At 42.5% G+C, this 15,872-nt stretch overlaps 1 protein-coding gene across 6 annotated transcripts in view; it reads right to left on the bottom strand.

The window, feature by feature from the left end:
- Positions 1 to 7,411: 7,411 nt before the first annotated feature.
- The window catches only part of ldlrap1b (low density lipoprotein receptor adaptor protein 1b), a 46,923-nt gene continuing 38,462 nt past the window's right edge, over positions 7,412 to 15,872 (bottom strand). The window contains exons 7-10 of one of the 6 annotated variants that reach the window (XM_025901088.1): positions 12,620 to 12,714; positions 12,192 to 12,226; positions 9,685 to 9,716; positions 7,412 to 8,558 (exon numbers count right to left, since the gene is read on the bottom strand). In XM_025901088.1, coding sequence (XP_025756873.1) covers positions 8,512 to 8,558; positions 9,685 to 9,716; positions 12,192 to 12,226; positions 12,620 to 12,714 — 209 coding nt within the window. In that variant the 3' untranslated portion in view covers positions 7,412 to 8,511. Of the gene's footprint in view, positions 8,559 to 9,684; positions 9,717 to 9,911; positions 11,555 to 12,191; positions 12,227 to 12,580; positions 12,715 to 15,872 lie in introns of those variants that run through there. The other 5 variants (XM_025901087.1, XM_019348746.2, XM_019348745.2 and 2 more) reach the window with 5 other exon arrangements.

The raw sequence follows: 15,872 nt of genomic DNA on the forward strand, positions 1-15,872 counted from the left end.
ACACGCTGCTCCCCGGGCGCCCAGTGGCTGCCCACTGCTTCACTGAGTGAATGGGTTAAATGCAGAGAGGAATTTCCCCACGGGGATCAATAAAGTAAACATTGTTGCATTATTATCATTATTAAGTAAAGCTTAAAATAAAAAGTCACACATGAGTTAGAGTTTAGCACTTCAAGTCTCCAGCATCCAGTCACATAAGTGTCCTTCTGTCACTCATTACCACCACCGTGCTGTCATTAACTGTGCCAAAGTGCGAACAAAGAGGAACTGAAAACAAGTCCACAGGAAGCGTGGACTTACTGTGTAGACGCAGTGGGAAACTACAGAAAGCATCCACTCAGAGGTAGAGATTAACCTTTTCATGCACACTCTAAGTGAAAAAAGGGGAAAGATCATCAGATCTGTTCTTTTTACACAACTTCTGGCTTTGCTGCTTCTTTCTTCTTGACGGTGTAGAGTCCTCTGGTTTGCCCACAGCGGCATCTCCTGCCAATGAAAACAGAGCAGCAGTTATGACACGTCAGATCAGGACACAGCATGTCATTGTATGATTTATATACGGGAGAATATTACCTGAGATTTTCATTTCTGCAGCACAGGAAGCACATGATGCATACAAGCGCTATCACTATGACAATGACAGGGATGATCCAGCGATGAGAGTTCCCTGAGAAGGAAAACAGATTTAATATTGCATTAACGACCAAATAAATTATTCAAAGCTAACAAAAAACAGTCACTTTCTCAGAGTTTATTGCCACTCTTACATAACCTGAATGGGACGTCACACAGCATGCAGCCCGGCGCTGATAAACACTGTGATTTAAAGATGATGTCGTAAATAAATAGAGCGGGTAAAGCACTAATGTAACAAAGTTTGATCTCTCCACTGTAAATAGTGTTAAAGATATGTGTTATCTAATAATGAGGCCATTTCCTGCATTTGTTCATCACGTGTGAAAACATGCAGACGCTGCCAAACATTCCTGTGATTTAATCACATTTCATTTCAGTTTCGTCTCTTTTAGTGACACAAAGACACAGTTACATAAATACTGACTGTTTTTTTCACCTTGGTCTCCAGGCAAAGCTTCTGAAGGGCAGACGGCTGCAAAAGAACACAAGAAATTCACATTTTACTTCAAAACTGATGAAAACAAAAACCCGACACAATGTGAAGACGGGTCAGCGATACTCACTGGTGCAGTTGGCCGTGTAGTCGAGAGGTTTCCCCTACGGAAAATAAAAAGAGACAGTTGAAGTACTGCTGACAGGATTGTTTTCCCTGCATATTTATTTTGCGATTAGCAGATTTCCAGAGTAAACTCAACCTCTCGTGAGCAAACAGCACTATTCAAACTACAACACGTCCGATAACCCAGGCAAGCTTTTTCCCTCCAGTGTGCAATAAGGTTTTTTTCTCATATTTGGAGGGTTGTACCTTGGAGTTGATGTGTCCTTCACAGAAAAGGTTTTCGATGCAGCCTCTGACAGTGAGAACGTTGAAGCTGCAACTTTTCACCACATCAATTTGGCCAATGTGGTTGGCGAGGACGTATTTCTGAAGTCAGCAAATGAAAACAAATAAAAATTATCAGCCTGTCATGTGACAAAATCCCAAATAAATACAAATCAAGTGGAACCCTTTAAAGTTTATGATATATATATAAGAGAATATATAACTGAGAGGTCACTCACGGAGATGTTAAACCACGAGAACTCGGGCTTCTGCACATCCTTGTCATAAAACCCGGTCTGGAGGGCGTACGTAGTCCTGCCACCATCACGGGAGACGGTGCACTTCACTGGCAGCCCGCTCAAAACCTGCACAAACACACCTGGGAACAGAAAGATGAGGTTTCTTTATTCTAACGGCGACAGTGAGGTTTATAAATAAAATGCAATCATTATTAAGCATGTTATTCTTGTACATTTAAATATAACCGTCAGGGCTGAGGCAAAGAGTGTGCTCAGGTGAGACAGTTACATGTAACAGATTTATAACAAATAAAGAAACGCTATGCAGGCTGCACGTTTTTGCATAATCCACACAACAGTGTACTGAGTGCAGCCTGCATAAAGTTTGGAAGTTTATATTTGTGGTCTGATGCCAGAGTTATTGTTATGAAGCTGTTTTTTAGCTGATGATAAAGACGAGCTCTCTGCTGAGCTTAAGTAACAACAATTAACAGATTAACGACATCCTGTGGAAGTGAATGAATCTTTAAACCTGAGTGAATCAGTTTTAGTTTACTTCTAGCTTTGAGGCGGTTTACAGTGTGTTAGTCATGCATTCAGATCTTTGTGTATTTGTGAGGCGTGTTAACATTTGTAAACACTGTCTCGGTGTGGGAGGAGGGGCAGCTGATAAAAATACTACGCAGTCGCATAAAGAAGGTCACTTGGTCACTATAACAGTATTAACTTAAGAGTGTTTGGTGACATCTGCACTCTGTAAAAAGCTCCATTTCTTTCTTTCTTTTTTTTTTTAAATCGTTGACAAAGTCAAAAAACCAGATGTTCACGTTTTGGAATAGGAAGGTGGACCCGCGGTGCAGTGTCATGTCTAGGAATGATGTAACATGGCCTGATGTTGTGACGCGTCTGGGTGTTGGTTTTCTGTTATCAAACAAGCACACACACGTGTGTGTGTGTGTGTGTGTGTGTGTGTGAGAGTGAGAGTGAGAGAGTGAGAGAGTGTGTGTGTGTGTGTGTGTGTGTGTGTGTGTGTGTGTGTGTGTGTGTGTGTGTGTGTGTGTGTGTGTATATAAACCTTTAAACCAACCTGAAGCAAACCGTAAAAATCTGAACTAAACCTTCTCTAATAAACTAAAACTAAACTACAAAAAAACAGATAAGAATTCAGTTTAAGACGCGACGATGAATCCTGCCACACGTGGAAATAACTTCAGTGCAGATTACACAACAGCAAACATGCTGCCGTTACCTTCCCAAGATTGTTAGAAAAACAAGATTGGATCACTGCTCAAGTAAATTTAAGTAAAGACAGTGAAAGCTGTCGAAGGCTGACTGGATACTGAGTGACGCAATCTCACCCTCGGTGTAATCTGCTCACGATCACATGGACATTGATCAAATAAAAATACTTTCCCCTCCGTCATACTAAGCACACACGCTTTGCTTCCAGGCAGCTTTTTTTAATAGTTCTTTAACACAATACTCACTCAGCAGCACCGCAGCGCTCAGCTTCCACCCTGCAGCCATCGCTCTGGTGACTAAATACTCAACTTCCTGAGCTCCACCTTTTCTTTGTTCTCATACTGTCTTCTCTACCAAAAACCCCCTAAAAAAAAAACACCCAAGGCCGCGCTCTTCAAAATAAAACGTTAATGTAAACTTGTAGTACTACTACTACTAAATTTTATTTAAAAGCGCCTTTTTCAAAACACCCAAAGACACTGTACAGAGCAAATAAGACAAGCATAAAAACAGGAAATAAACACAATAATAAAAGAAAGTTTAAGAGCATGGAGAAGTTATATAGAGTAGGCCATCTTGAACAGGTGGATTTTGAGGGTGGACTTAAAAAGAGGGAATGAAGTGATGTTTCTGAGGTCAGGGGGTAGGAAATTCCAAAGTCAAGGGGCAGAGCGACTAAAAGCCCCGCCCCCCCATGGTAATAAGACGGAATGAAGGAACAGAAAGAAGAAGAGAAGAGGAGGATCTGAGGCACCGAGATGGGATGGAGATCTGTACCAAATCAGAGAAGTATGGTGGGGAGAAAGAATGAATAGCCTTAAACGTATAAAGGAGTATTTTAAAATTAATGTGAAGTTAATTCACATTGACTTGGAAGTTAGTTCTCAGTAAATTACTGAGAGTAATATGATCTAAAACACATGAAAGGGAAGACTCACTGCAAATTAATACAAACTGATCTCTGATCAGCTTCATCCTCTACCCAGATGGGGATGCACTCATTCACAGCTCAGAGGGAGTCACTGAAAGGTTAGACGAGCATAAAAATGACGTGAATCACATAGAAACACATTCACTTAAATCTTTTAATAAGTTCTGCTGAAGGTCGACTCGACGAGCCCAGGGCCCGTTACCTTCAGTGATCATGATTGATTAGATCTTTGCCAGCACAATGAGGATTGTTTAACTGCTCTCACTGGAACGACTGATACTCACACCAGTCGATGTGTGCACTCATTGGTGTGGAAGACTCATTGGTCTTCCACACCGGAAAGTTTTACATAATCACGGACTGAGAGGGTCCCGACCATAAAAAGAAGCTCATGCTTCAAAATCAACTTTTGCAGCAGCCCACATGGACGAGCCAAATGCAGTCTCAGGAAAAGCTTTAAAGATTGAGCTCTTTGGCATCAATGACGAGTGGTATGTTTGGACGAGTGAAGGTGCGGTTTTCAAAGCTAAGAACACTGAACAGCTGTCAAGCATCATGCTCTGGAGCTGTTTTTCTGCAGTGGTGCTGGCACACTACACAAAGTGGATGGAATAAAGAAAGAGGAGGACTACCACCGTCAAATTCTCTGAGACAGTTGAAACTTGGACATGATGGGGTGTTCCAACAGGACACATTAAACCTGGTTTTGGAATGAATAAAAAAGGCTAACACTAAAGCCACGACCTTATTTAAAATCTGAAGTCGGGTCTATGCCAGGGAACTAACCAATTTTAATTACCTCCACCTTTTCTGCGGAGACGAGTGGTTAAATAAATATCCAACCAGAATTATGCCAGAAGCGCCGGTTTAGCTCACCAGGATGAGCAGGCCTTCGCCGCATGACTTGCCCTCACTCTCCCCCGCTTTCCTGTCAGTCTTCACTGTTACTATCTAATAAAGCCAGAAAAAGGCCAAAAAAAAAAGCACTTTGCCAGAAGCATGTTAATGGATCTGGTCGAGGTACGACTTGTTAAGTTACATTTAACCAAACATTAAAGGTGTGTATGTCTACACTTGAGCTTATTGAAACCTGGCTGTACAATCATGTCACCAATCAGTTCAAAGAAATCGTCAAAATTCACAAATTATCATGACATTCATTCCCATTACCATCACCAAAACACCCAATCAAGGATCTTTTTCCTTGGAGATGGCACACTGACTGTGCACTCAGCCACAGTTTTTTCCTTTAATTTGTCATCTGTCATCAGTAAAGTCTTTAAATCTTAGTATATTTCTAATTATTCAAAAATGTATGTGACTGGATTCAGATGTGCTGGACTGAGTTAAAGACGAGTTTTAAGGTTTGTAAACAGTCAAAACTTTGAAGTGGGAGTTTGATTATTGATGTTGCTGCCAAACCTGTTGAGCAATCACTCACACTGAGCCAGAAAAAAGTGCCTGCTTTATCATTCCTGCCAGTAGACTTTTAATAACATTTTTTACAGTTAATGTCTTTAACGTGTGATCTTATTTTGAAAAAACAAAGCAGGAAGGATTCTGAAAAAAAGTCATTAATGAGCTGATGCAACTGCTGCGTAGGGTGGTGAAATCGTTCACTCGTGATGACGAAACGTGACAACTTGACCCGGACTGTTTTATTTTGAAAGTATGTAAACAAATAAAAGCACCATTAAACAAGTTTTTAAACAGGCCTTAAACATACTGTGAGACCTGTGTCCTTAAAAAATGTCTACATTGGAATTTTCTTTTCTTTTAAGTGTGAGGTTGAAATTTGGAAAAAGGTAAACTAGACGTCTCCCAGATGGCCACAGTTCACCCCACAGTACTACAGAGTCGGGCTGTGGAGAGCACCTGAGACGAGACGTTTAAAGGATGTTGGATTAGTGCAGGTCTAATTGGACTGTTCAGGAGTGCCAGGAGAGACGTCTGTCTACGGGAGAGCTGCTGGATCCACAGCCAGGCTGCTGATGTGCTCATTTCTAATCTCGTCCATCCCGGTCCTTCCCAAAGAAAATCATCACATCTTCAGCTCAGCCTCCTGTCTCCAAACCAAACACCACAGCAGGTCTCACTGCAATCTTGTAAACTCTCCTTTTCACGCCTGCTGATATCCTTCTGTCACACCTTACCTCTGACAATAGTCTCCACCTGCTCCACCCATCCTGCACTTTCTTGTGCACTGTCTGTTGCCTTGGATGGTTGATGCCAGATACTGAAACTCTTCTACTTTCACTACGTCAACTCGATGCGTCTTCTCCTTTCTGTCTGCCACCCACTCTCAGCACAGATCACCATGTTTTCTGTGAACACCAGAGCCCACGGTGACTCGCACCTGGCCTCATCTCTCAGCCTGTCCACTGTTAATAGTAATAATAATTACTGTTATTATCATTATCAACAGTAGTATCATTAAAAGTAGTATTACAACTACTTTAACAAAACAATTTCCAAAATATGGGACACATGACGTGTTTATTTGACGTATGACGTAACTTGTAGTTAAACAGCCTTCTAAATGTATTTGAAAAAAACTGGTCTGACTTCACCTATTAAAAAAAACTGCTGTATGTTCATGTAATACCACAAGATGGCGCACTGAGACAGCTTCGTTTAACCAGGTGAGTCATTAAGAGTTTATTCATACCGATGAACTCCACAGAGAAAACATTTTAACAGTGTGTTTAGTGTGGACTGCTCACCTGCTGCCGGTGTTCTGGGAATCCATCCTACCTGAACAAACATCCTACACAGCTGGGAGCCAGAGGTGGAGGGACGACGGCTGGAGCTCTTTGAGAAGTGGACCACACAATAAGTAAACGAATAAAAGACGTAAATACACGACCCATCTTTCGACCTTTGCCTCGACGAAGCAGTGAAATAATCGAGATCCCTCTGTGATCCTGTGCGCATGCGTCTCCAAATGCAGAAAAAACATGAGGATTTGGCGCCACCTTCTGACTATTTTTTTCCTAGTTAAACGTACACATCTTAAGAAAAAAAGAAGTTATAATTACAAGCTACAAGTATTTAAATATTTTTAAATAAAAGGTGTGACTCACTGAAATAAGCCCATCTGTGAGAGCGCAGCCTCAGAAACAACAAATAGTACCTGTGAGGCTCACCAGGTCCCCCTCTTGGACGCTGATTGGCCAGAGAGATGTCGTCTCAGTACTCAGACAAGCGCTCATGATATATTTTTTTAATTAAAATTTTAGATTTGTGCAGATTTGCCTCAGATGTCACGGTGCAAACAAAGGCATTTCTATTACGATGTCTACTAAAAATTTCTGTTATTATTTTATTATTTGTTTTATCGTTTATTGTTTTATCTATAAATAAAGAAATATGCAAAACCAAGCAGACAGCTTTATGAGCTTTATGAGCTCTGAATTAGACAAATAAGCAAAAAAAAAAAAAAGAGAAAAGAAAACAGGCAGCAAATCCCCACAGTGGACAAGACGTGACAAAAAAAGTAACATTCAACATTTAGATTTCAAAATAAAACGTGACACACACTGATAATTGGATTTTTATTGAAAACCGATGAATTAAATTAAATGAATATATTAACAAATGCCAAAATAACACTGGGATCCATCCCTGGGAGAAATATAGTAAACTAGAGAAGTGAACTTAACATAATTTAACATATGGTGATGGAGCGCCGCGTAACACCTGCATCCTCTCACACTGCTTGTTTTTTGTAACTCTGTTTTCAGGTCGTCTTCAGCGATGGTGAAGTCTCACCGAGGGTCAAATATTTAAGGATGAGGAGGAAGGGCGAACAGAGGCACTGCGTATAGTCCTAAATGATGAGGCTGACACTTGTGGACATTAAATTCCCTTACATGAAATGTGTGCTTTTGAACACGGATGAATGCAGAGTGCAAAAATAGATTTTGCAATACAAAAAAAAAAGATTGTCACTTTGTTCTTATTATTTTTTTTCCACACAAACACTCTCTGATCGACACATGCACACTTTTTCTTTTTTTAAAGCTTTTGGTGCCCAACAAAAGGCCGAAGCACGCAGGTAGTAACCTCACCAGTGAGTTTCCCTCTAATCCAGTTACAGTGCTCCATGTTCAGGTATATAAAACACTCACCAGCACCCTCTGTGACCTCACTATGACACAAACAGCACTCGGCTCACTTTGCACACATATATACTGCACATTCACACAAACACGTGGTGTACACAAGCACAAACACAACAGTAAACAGACATAGGAGTGACACACTGACTGTAACGCACATTAACTGACTGCATGTTTTTCTTTTTAAAAAAAAGGAATAAATGGTTTGTATTGCTTTGGCCTGTTCTGTGAGCAGCCAGCTCGTGTCGCCGTCCTCCTGCGGTCACGCAACTGCGGAAGCATCAGAGAGAAGACGACAGCAGGGAGGCGGTGGGGAACATGGCGGATGTCACAGTGTCCGTTTCGTCACTTCAGTGTTCGGACATGTTTACCACCGGGCTCCTCGTTTCCCTGGTTTTCCCTTCTTGGCTGAGGCTTCACGTTAGAACCCCCACGTGTCTTTTTGTGCCGTGAAGTCCGACTCCTCTTGGTCCCATTTGCCGGGGGACAGGCACTCTTCAGTGCTGAAGTCCTGAGGGTTCACCCCAATGTCCAGGACCTGGGGGTTAGTGCGAGACTCAGCGAGTCTACAGAGACAAAGAGGAAGAAGAAAAAAAGAAATTTTATTAGCAGCTTTGGTAAAACCATAGACTGTACATAAAAGATGGGCATGGCTTCCATCTGAAGCTCTAAAGATGACTGGGGTGCTGGGGCAGAATCGCTGAGATGGAGTCGGCAATGTCTGGAGGAAGCTCAAAGGAGAAATGTTTCTCCTCTGTGCTGACAGGACCCGGTTGACGTTGCTCGGGGTCTAATTAGGCTTCCTGGACTATTTTTGAGCTTCCACCCAACTGGGAGGAGTTCGCCGGAGAGATCGTATCAGGTTTGGGAATGCCTTAGGACGCCCGAGAAGGCCCTGCTGAAGAAAAGGACATCTGGAACACTTCAGAGGATCAGAATTGATAGACTTGGCAAACCAGTGGGTGACGTCATAGTGGCCATGCCCATCTTTTATATACAGTCGATGGATAAAATCTGAGTGGCTGTACGGCATGGTCGGTACAGTGTGTACAAAAAACAAGAAGATGAAAACGGACATCGAATTTTTAATGAAAATGATTAGAAAATAATAACAATGTGGCCAGATAAATGGTAAATGGCCTGTATTTTATATAGCGCTTTACTAGTCCCTAAGGACCCCAAAGCGCTTTACACATCCAGTCATCCACCCATTCACACACACATTCACACAGATGTGGAAATGAAACAAATCCCCTGCTTAAACAGCCATAACACTCTAACACGAGCCCCTCTGATCATAAACAGAAGGGCTTATTTTTACTTCATATGAACGTGCCACTCTCAGTCTCTGTGTTAAAGCCAATGCATGTGAGGCAAACACTCAAACATCTGTGATGAGGACGTGGACAGAGTAGAGGAAACATCAGGATCTGTGGCAGAGACGTCCCTCATACTTTTTAAACAGTGAAATGGTAAAAGAGGGAAGGCCTCCTCCTCACTTTGCTCTAAAGTTAGTTGAGCTACGGTTCTGTGCTGTTAATGGTTCCTGTCATGAAACATGATGTGGAGACACGTGTCTGAGATGGCCTGGATGATCACGGCTACCCACACAGATGAGCAGGTTTAAACAGTAAGGTTGACGACAGGACGATGAGGTGGACGTCACAACATCCAGTGACATGATATTATTACCTGAGTAGGATTCAAAGCTATCCAGACTGCGGCTGAGGGTGCAAAGAAAACATCATAAGTCAGGCAACACTTAAACTCCACAGTCTCCTGAAAGGCCTAATTATAAAGCACCTGGACTGATCCAGCCAGCAGAGGGCAGTGCAGAATCTCAAATCCCAACAAGAGTCACAGCTGACAACAGAGGTAGTGGAAAGACTGGTGACAACTTAAAGGAAAGCTCTGAATGCTTGTCATGACTCTGTTTCTCTGTGTGTGGGCATCTTGGCAGCTTTGTTTGGATCCACCGAGCTCACCTTCAGCCTAGCAGGAAACACTGCTGTGCTGATGGGAGGCTGACAATACAGAGACATGAAACATAAGTGAAAGCCACGTAACGGCCTCGATCGGTTTAAAAGATCACTGTCCTCAAACAACAACGAGGGGTGCTGCGTCCCTTCAGTAGAACTCTGAGACTGTTTCAGACGTGCGCTCCTTTTAAAAACCATCACTGTGGGAAATGTTACCAAGTTTGAATGCATGCTCTCACTTTAAGAGTGAGCAAGTTTCTGAGCTGAACACGATTATTTAGGAGCATGAGAAAAAAGAAATAAAACAAAAAGTTCAAGTATTGCTTGTTACTTCATGTACTGTGAAACATCCTGCAGTTTCACAACACTGTGTACTTTGGCTCATTCTGGGGATCAAACCCGGCCCTTTGAGGGAACAATCCAGCAAACTGGAGGGCATAAATTTAGCACTTATAGCTGTACTTCTGTCAGCTTTACACCCTTCTTACTGACATCACCTATGGCCATCTAAAGCAAGTAAAAGATAAACCATTAAATAACAGATAGGTTCCAATGCATTTCTTAAAGACAGACATTTAAGACAGCAAAATGTCTTTAAAATGCAGAAAAACTTCACTTATCCTCTGAGATTTGGCATGAAGTTAAAACTCATTTACAGTGAACAAAGGGGAAGAACTCAAAGATGCTTTTCTTTTTTTTTTAAATTAAAAACGTTTACCAGGTAATACTGCGACTAATCCACATTACAGACCCTCTGACCACTAATCTCTGCTGCTGCTTCTTTAATCTGAAATGATACCGAGCTGTTTCTTAATCAGACAGAGCAGTGATTAAAAAGTCACATTTACTGTGCTGTAAACAATCCATTAATCTGGAGCTTATTTCACTCCTCGTGCTAAACTGTAAACCGTAAATAACTTCATTACTCAGTGACATCCTCATTCACAGATTCAAATTGCCTCTAATTTTTTCCTTCTCTCGCTCTGACCCCACATCAACCAGCACAATCGGCTCCTCCTGACAGACAAAGAAGTCGACCTTTCCCTCGGGGAACCCGAACTTCCAGTTAGCGGATGCATCTCTGCTGATGCTGGGAGCATCCTCGTTAATCACAGAGAGGGCGGCTAATGGCGTTAGGGTGTAATTACAGTGTGCGCAGACAAATAATCATCTGATAACGGGGCTAAAATGGCCTCTTAGTGCTTGATTACAGAGACTGAGCCGCCCATTCGCCCGCCACTAAATGAAAAGTGAGAGAATGTGAGGCCCGCTGCAGAATTAAGAGGGAATGAAAAGCAGAGCCAAAGGAAATAAACGCAGTCGTAAAAGGCTGAACGAGTCTTTATGGCAGTAAAATGAAAAGCTGTAAACATTTGCAGAGTGCAAACTTGACAGCAGACCACCGCCGCTTATCAGAGAGGCCTGCCGATGGAGCCCAAATTGAAGCATCAGTCACAGCGGCCTCCAGCTCCACTCTGACCAGTTTGTTGATGGTACAGACAGACGTTAAGCAGAGACAACGGACTTCCCGGTCAACCTTGAACCTGAAGACCTCGTGTTTCCTGTGCTTCATATTCAAGTTCCTAGTTTGACGTACAGTTAAGAAAACATTCAAAGTTTCAATAAACAGCCTGAATCTAAACAAACTTCCTCCACATTTTTGTTTCGAGTCAGTTTTCCAAGTACAAATTATCCTTTCATTTTCATTCCTTTCAAAGCACTTTTGTTTTTTTATAGCAGTTAACTACTTTTTTTTCCTGCACCCACTTTTTAATTTAGTTTTTGGTTTATTTGAACTATAAAAGCCTCGCTCGGTATGCACTCAGACGTCTGCTCTGTTGAAAGTTGCATGTGTAAATGTTCCCTGGTCCAACCTAGTAAGATATCAGAGTTAGATTAACAGCTGTGAGGGCAAAAAGACTTTCCTATGCAACTAATTACTACATCTTCATTGGGCTTGGGACATAAATACCAAGCAATCCGTCTTCTTTCTCCACCTCGTAGGAAATCAGTGTGTGGCAATCGGAGCCTAGAAAGGCAGCATGACTCAGGGAGGGTGTCAGCTGAGTCAGGGACTGTAAACTGAGCCGGGGTGAGTCAAGCGGAGGGAGAGGCAGTGTTTACTACAAGTGCAGCCCAAACTATAGACTCCTGATCCCAAAACAGCAGCTCATTAGAGCCTGAGTTTCAGGGAAAACCCAAATTAACTCATCTCCTCACCTTGAGAAAGCCTCGTCCAGACCGTCCTCCAACTCCTGCCAGACAGAAAACACACACACGCCGGTTAAATTCAGAGTTTTTGTCTCATGAGGTGATAACAGTCCTTATTTATGATACATTAACATGCACAAAGTCTCCTCTATGCTCTCAGGAGGTTGAGTTATGCTGTTTGCAGCCCCACACCCTCGCCAGTTATTTGATAAGGCCCGTTCTGTTCAATAGGCTATTGTGTGCTTCATCACGGCAGCGGCGCGGCTGTAGAATACACTCCTCTGAATACAACAGGTACAGTACATCACTCGGACGCTTAATCACCGTTTCCAGCACGCCAGTCTTCTTATCAAGCTTAAACAGCTGAAACGTACTGACCAGCCCTTCTCTCGCCTTACCCATACAGTATTGTTGTTCTCTGTTGCGTGATTATGCACCGTAAAGGGATCCGACTGGGTCTGCTTTGTTCCTGAGTGGATCAGCGCCGCGTTCGCTCCCTCAGCCAAATCCAGAAGTTTCCCCGTAGCGACCTCTGAAAAACAAAACAAAGTTCGTAACATTAATTTACTCCTAAAAACCGCACGGGCACCCGTGACGGTCAACAAACACGAAGAGTGGACACGTGATTTTCCTCATCTTCTGAGGGCAAGGGCTAAACTGATCTCAGTAAAAGTTCGTGCTGAAGGTCGACGATGGGCAGAGACCAACACAATCATATTCAAATAAACCAAAAAGCTCAGAAGCAAATTAAAAGACGAGACTCTCGTCCAACACAGGAGGCGGTTGGAACTCAGCTGATGCTTAATAGATTACATGCGGTCAAAGTTTCAAATATCGATGTTCTCAGCCTTAAAAATAGTTTGTTATGATGTCATAGAGAGATCCATCTGTCCATCTCCCACTTATCTGAAGAAGGCTACTGTGGCAGCAGGCTATTCCACACATCCTTCTCCTCAGCCAGCCAGCGGAGGAAACTCATTTCAGCCGTGTGTCTGGGTAATGACCGGCTCTTTTGGTCTTTACCCAGATTTCATGACCACGATGAAAGTTGAGATGTAGATGGAATAATTAATCAGAAGCTTCCCATCAGTCGTTATGAAGATCTCAAGATACTTAACTCTCACCCAGAGTGAGAATTTCACCTTTTTTCGTACAGAACCATGACAACCTGACGAATCGGCACCTTATCATAGTGGCGGGGTTTGTGCGTCCCTGTGATCCTGATAGCAAGAGCCCCTGTTAGGGTCTCCCATGCCAAACTGTTCCCAGGGCACACAAAGGGACCCTCAGTCTTGGAGAGCAGCTTCTTGGGCCATAGAGACATGGTGATCTCAGTCACACCTCTGTGAGCACAGAAGCCCCACCCCTTTCTGTTTCTCAGGGACAACCAATAACACAACAACCAATAAGCCATAACAGCTTGTTTGTTGGGGGCCTGTGTTGCAGCTCAGTATGAAATAAAAGCTCGTTTAAAATGTGAATCATGCAAAGCTGCTCTAGTTGAGCCCAAGAATGAAAATATGTAGCTGGAAATGGGCAGAACAGCCCCCACACTTCTCATCAGCAAGCCTCTAATGCATCTCATCAATTCAGCCATATGTGGCACGTCACTTAGTGATAAGTGAGCACGCAGTAACCCCACGCCTGACTACGGCGACACTGCTGAACTGTAATGGGATTGGCTCGTAATGGCCCTGCCCGATGATTAATGCATGTCAATAATGTGTGTCAACACTAATTTCAGTCGAGTCTTTAGGCTAATGTCACCCTCTGAGAACAGTAAAACCACAGTAACTCTTCTAATGGTGGGATATAAATACGCTTCAATCCTTAGCTGACCTTTTTACTAGATTTTATGCTCCTTAAGGGAAAATGGTCCCGTATAACTGAGTCAGCATGCAATAAGATTTTCATTCAGTCTTTCCTGTGTGTCAACAGAAGGCATTCAGACCGTCTGCTGTTACGAAAGAGGCAATATTGTGAGATAGACCTTCACGGGGAGGGAAGGACTCATCTGATGATTAATGCCGCTCGCTTAAAAGCTTATTTATTACTTTAGTGAAGGACAGGGTGTGTGAACAAACAGGTTAGAACTAATTAATCAATCAATTACCTGAAAGGCGATTAACAAGCAAACTATTTTTAAAGTGGATAAATATTTAAGATGATACCAAAAGTTTTTGTTTCTCTTGATTTTAAATTGACAGTCGTCTTTTTGACGTCTAAGGTTTTATAGATCAGGATACCACAACAAAGAAATCATCTACTCTTCGATGAACAACAGCGTTCCAGTCAGACTGAGGTCTGCACTTTGTCTGGGCCACTGCAGCACCTCTATTCTTTTCTTTTTCAGCTAATCTGCAGATTTGCTGCTGTGTTTGGGATCACTGTCCTGTTGCATAACACAATTTGGATCAAGCTTTAATTGTTGGGCAGATGACCTCACATCTGACTCTGGAATACTTTGAAGCTCATGAGAGAGAAGAAGCTTTCTCTCGGTAATCCTTCCAAACAAGCTATACTTGCTCAGTCTTTGTAACTGTGCTCTCATGAACTTTAAACTTTAAGTGCTAACTGAGGCCTGATGAGTCTAAGATGGAGTGATTTGGGGCTTTTGCTGGCTCTTAGTTTATTTGCATGGTTTGACCTTGGGGTGATTTTGCTGTGGTGTCCACTCCTGGGAAGATTGGCAGCTTCCTGAATGTTCTCAGCTTGTGAATAATCGTTTTCACTGTAGAATGATGGACTTGAATTTGTTTGAAAGTGGTCTTGTAAAACTTCCCAGATTGATGGGCAGCAAAACCTGCTTATTTAAGACCACTGCTGATGTTTTTCCTCCTTGGTATTATGTTACCACACCTGAAAGCTCCAGACTGGCCTTTTATAGATGTGCTCACACTTGCTGATGATCAGTTAATCGAGTACATTTGACAAGCAGCACCTGGCTGCTGCTTACCCTCTTAATTCCTACAGAAGCAGTAAGAACTTTTCCACACACTGCGTCTGCATTTTAACTTAGTTTGACTAAAATACATGTTTTTTTGTTCAGTTCCATAATTTTAGGACCAGATTAATTTGTATTACACTTTGATACGTCGAGCCTTGGAACAAGCGTGTACTGACTGCACATGCTTGTTTAATGCTGCCTATCTCTTAATCACGGCTGTTTTACTTCCAGTTTAAATAAAGACTAAAAAAGTATTTAATTTGCTGCTTCATATCGTGTCACAGAACTATGCATAAACACTTTAGTGCTGAAACTTTTAACCAAGAAAATGATCATCATCTCCTCCATCAGATTAAATTATAAGGAAACTAAGCTCTACTTTTAACCTTGTGAAGAGGAAGAGACTGAGAGGATGATTCATCTCCTGCAGGCAAAAATCCCCCAACAATCAGGTTATGGCAGGACGTGGCATTTACAGGCCTGGCGCTGGGAGAAAGTCGAGGGTATCGTGTGTCACGAATAAAGCTGACTCACCTCCGACAACGCCACTGATCCCGAGAGTCTCTGACACGCTGCTAGTCCATCAGCCACACAGTGAAGAGCAGATAAATGTAAGAGCTCTGCTGTCCCTGATCACTGCTTCAGGGCTGGCAGTGAAATCTCCAGAGCACAGAGCTTTACTCTGCTGTGAAATTATGCTAATTTGCCTCACAGAAATGTGGTCCACTGGCAGCTAAATGACC

This window comes from Oreochromis niloticus, linkage group LG19, assembly GCF_001858045.2.
Source record: "Oreochromis niloticus isolate F11D_XX linkage group LG19, O_niloticus_UMD_NMBU, whole genome shotgun sequence".
Taxonomy (NCBI): domain Eukaryota; kingdom Metazoa; phylum Chordata; class Actinopteri; order Cichliformes; family Cichlidae; genus Oreochromis; species Oreochromis niloticus.